This window comes from Austrofundulus limnaeus, unplaced genomic scaffold, assembly GCF_001266775.1.
Source record: "Austrofundulus limnaeus strain Quisiro unplaced genomic scaffold, Austrofundulus_limnaeus-1.0 Scaffold26, whole genome shotgun sequence".
NCBI classification, from domain to species: domain Eukaryota; kingdom Metazoa; phylum Chordata; class Actinopteri; order Cyprinodontiformes; family Rivulidae; genus Austrofundulus; species Austrofundulus limnaeus.
This window is the reverse complement of record NW_013952428.1, coordinates 1,168,076-1,170,415: the sequence shown is the minus strand read 5'-3', so window position 1 is coordinate 1,170,415 and position 2,340 is coordinate 1,168,076. Positions and strand designations below refer to the sequence as shown.

General features: G+C 43.7%; 1 protein-coding gene across 1 annotated transcript in view; it reads right to left on the bottom strand.

Moving 5' to 3' along the window:
- The window catches only part of LOC106515095 (meiotic recombination protein REC8 homolog), a gene marked incomplete at its 5' end in the record, with an annotated part of 12,146 nt that overhangs the window by 3,314 nt on the left and 6,492 nt on the right, over nt 1-2,340 (bottom strand). The window contains 2 exon segments of the mRNA XM_014004719.1: nt 680-722; nt 809-990. Of these exon segments, the coding sequence (XP_013860173.1) occupies nt 680-722; nt 809-990 (225 nt within the window).

Below are 2,340 nucleotides of genomic sequence, written 5' to 3'. Positions count from 1 at the left end.
CACACACACACACACACACACACACACACACACACACACACACACACACAGTTATTACAGGTCTATAGTTAACCCTAACCTGAACCAGAACTTAACTCACACCATACCTCTAAACCTAACTAGTAAAGAACAGCAGAGCTGAAAACAAAGTGAGGACCAGGAAAATGTCCTCACTTTGCATCAAAAACCCTCACCTTGATAGCATCTATGGCAGAAATGGTCCTCACTATGTAGTAAAAACAAGTACACACTGTCACACATATATCAGGACTCAGTTAAGGACGTGTGCAGTATACTCAATAGTTTTGGGTAAATTCCTTTCCTAAAATCCTTAAAAATTTCAGACCTTTAGAAATAGTTTATTAAAGGGAATATTCCAAAGGCATGAAATAACTATCATGTTAATTTTTTTGTTTGTTTTGTATCTTGTCCACAGCTTTGAAATAAAAAAACATGCATGTTACACAACAATGCAGCTCAATTAGGTGCTGTGACTTTTGGTAGCTGAACTGTAAGAAAAAAGGGAAATCAATAGGAATTGTACAAAGCAGATAATAAAACCCGGCCTTATTTAAAGCTTTACAGCTCAGACATACTTTACAATAGAAACATGATTCAAAGTTTTAACAAGTCACAGAAAGTTGGACTTCACATGTCTGAATTTTAAACATATTTTTACCTGAAATATCAGCCATCTCAAACTCTGCCATTTCTCTCTGCACCTGCATTCACACACAATCAGTTTAGACTCCCCATTTTATTATTTCATCCTAATACTTTGTGAAAACACAGTGACAAGTGAAACAACCTCCTTGGGAATCTGCTTGAGTCCTTGTTTCTCTTGTTCTGCCGCCTCCATCCTCTCACGCTCTCTCTCCCTCTCAGACTCGGAGGACTCGGGGCCCCTCTCGCCGACCTGAAGGTCCGAACCCGGCAGAGGCGTGATGATCGCAGCCTGTCTCCATAGAGACAGAAGCTCATCGGGCAAATCTGCGGGGGGAAATAACCCCTTGTGGTTTATTTTGTAAAGGTTACCCGAGTCGTGTTCTTTAATAAAGCTGCAGCTGAACGTGAGAAGAGTGCAGAAAAATGTGACTGCTGTGACAATCTGAGCAGGAACCAGTGGTTACTCTAGAGCAAAACAACAACTGCAAGAACAGACAAACTTCTGAATCAAGCCTTTAGCAGATGTTTGTGGTGAAATGTGATGGTGAACAGGTGCGTATTAATGGTGTGATGTGATGGGGAACAGGTGTGTATTAATGGTGTGATGTGATGGGGAACAGGTCTGTATTAATGGTGTGATGTGATGAACAGGTGTGTGTTGATGGTGTGATGTGATGGTGAACAGGTGTGTTGATGGTGTGATGGGATTGTGAACAGGTGTGTGATGGTGGTGCAATGTGATGGTGAACAGGTATGTAATGGTGGTGCGATGTGATGGTGAACAGCCGTGTTGGTGGTGTGACGGGATGGTGAACAGGTGTGTTGGTGGTGTGACGGGATGGTGAACAGGTGTGTTGATGGAATGATGGGATGGTGAACAGGTGTGTATTGGTGGCATTATGTGATGGTGAACATGTGTGTTGATGGTGTGATGGGACGGTGAACAGGTGTGTGTTGGTGGTGTGATGTGATGGTGAATAGGTGTGTGTTGGTGGTGTGATGTGATGGTGAATATGTGTTGGTGTGATGGGATGGTGATTGGTGTGTTGATGGTGTGACGGGATGGTGAACAAGTGTGTTGGTAGTGTGATGTGATGGTGAATAGGTGTGTGTTGGTGGTGTGATGCGATGGTGAATATGTATGTTGGTGTGATGTGATGGTGAATAGGTGTGTTGATGGTGTGATGGGATGGTGAACAAGTGTGTTGGTGGTGTGATGTGATGGTGAATAGGTGTGTGTTGGTGTTGTGATGTGATGGTGATAGGTGTGTTGATGGTGTGATGAACAGGTGTGTGTTGGTGGTGTGATGTGATGGTGAATAGGTGTGTTGATGGTGTGATGGGATGGTGATAGTGTGTTGATGGTGTGATGTGATGGTGAACAGGTGTGTGTTGGTGGTGTGATGTGATGGTGAACAGGAGTATTGATGGTGTGATATGATGGTGAACAGGTGTGTGTTGGTGGTGTGATGTGATGGTGAACAGGAGTATTGATGGTGTGATGTGATGGTGAACAGGTGTGTGTTGGTGGTGTGATGTGATGTGATGGTGAACAGGAGTATTGATGGTGTGATGTGATGGTGAACAGGTGTTTGTTAGTGGTGTGATGTGATGAGATGGTGAACAGGTGTGTGTTGATGGTGTGATGGGATGGTGAACAGGTGTGTGTTGGTG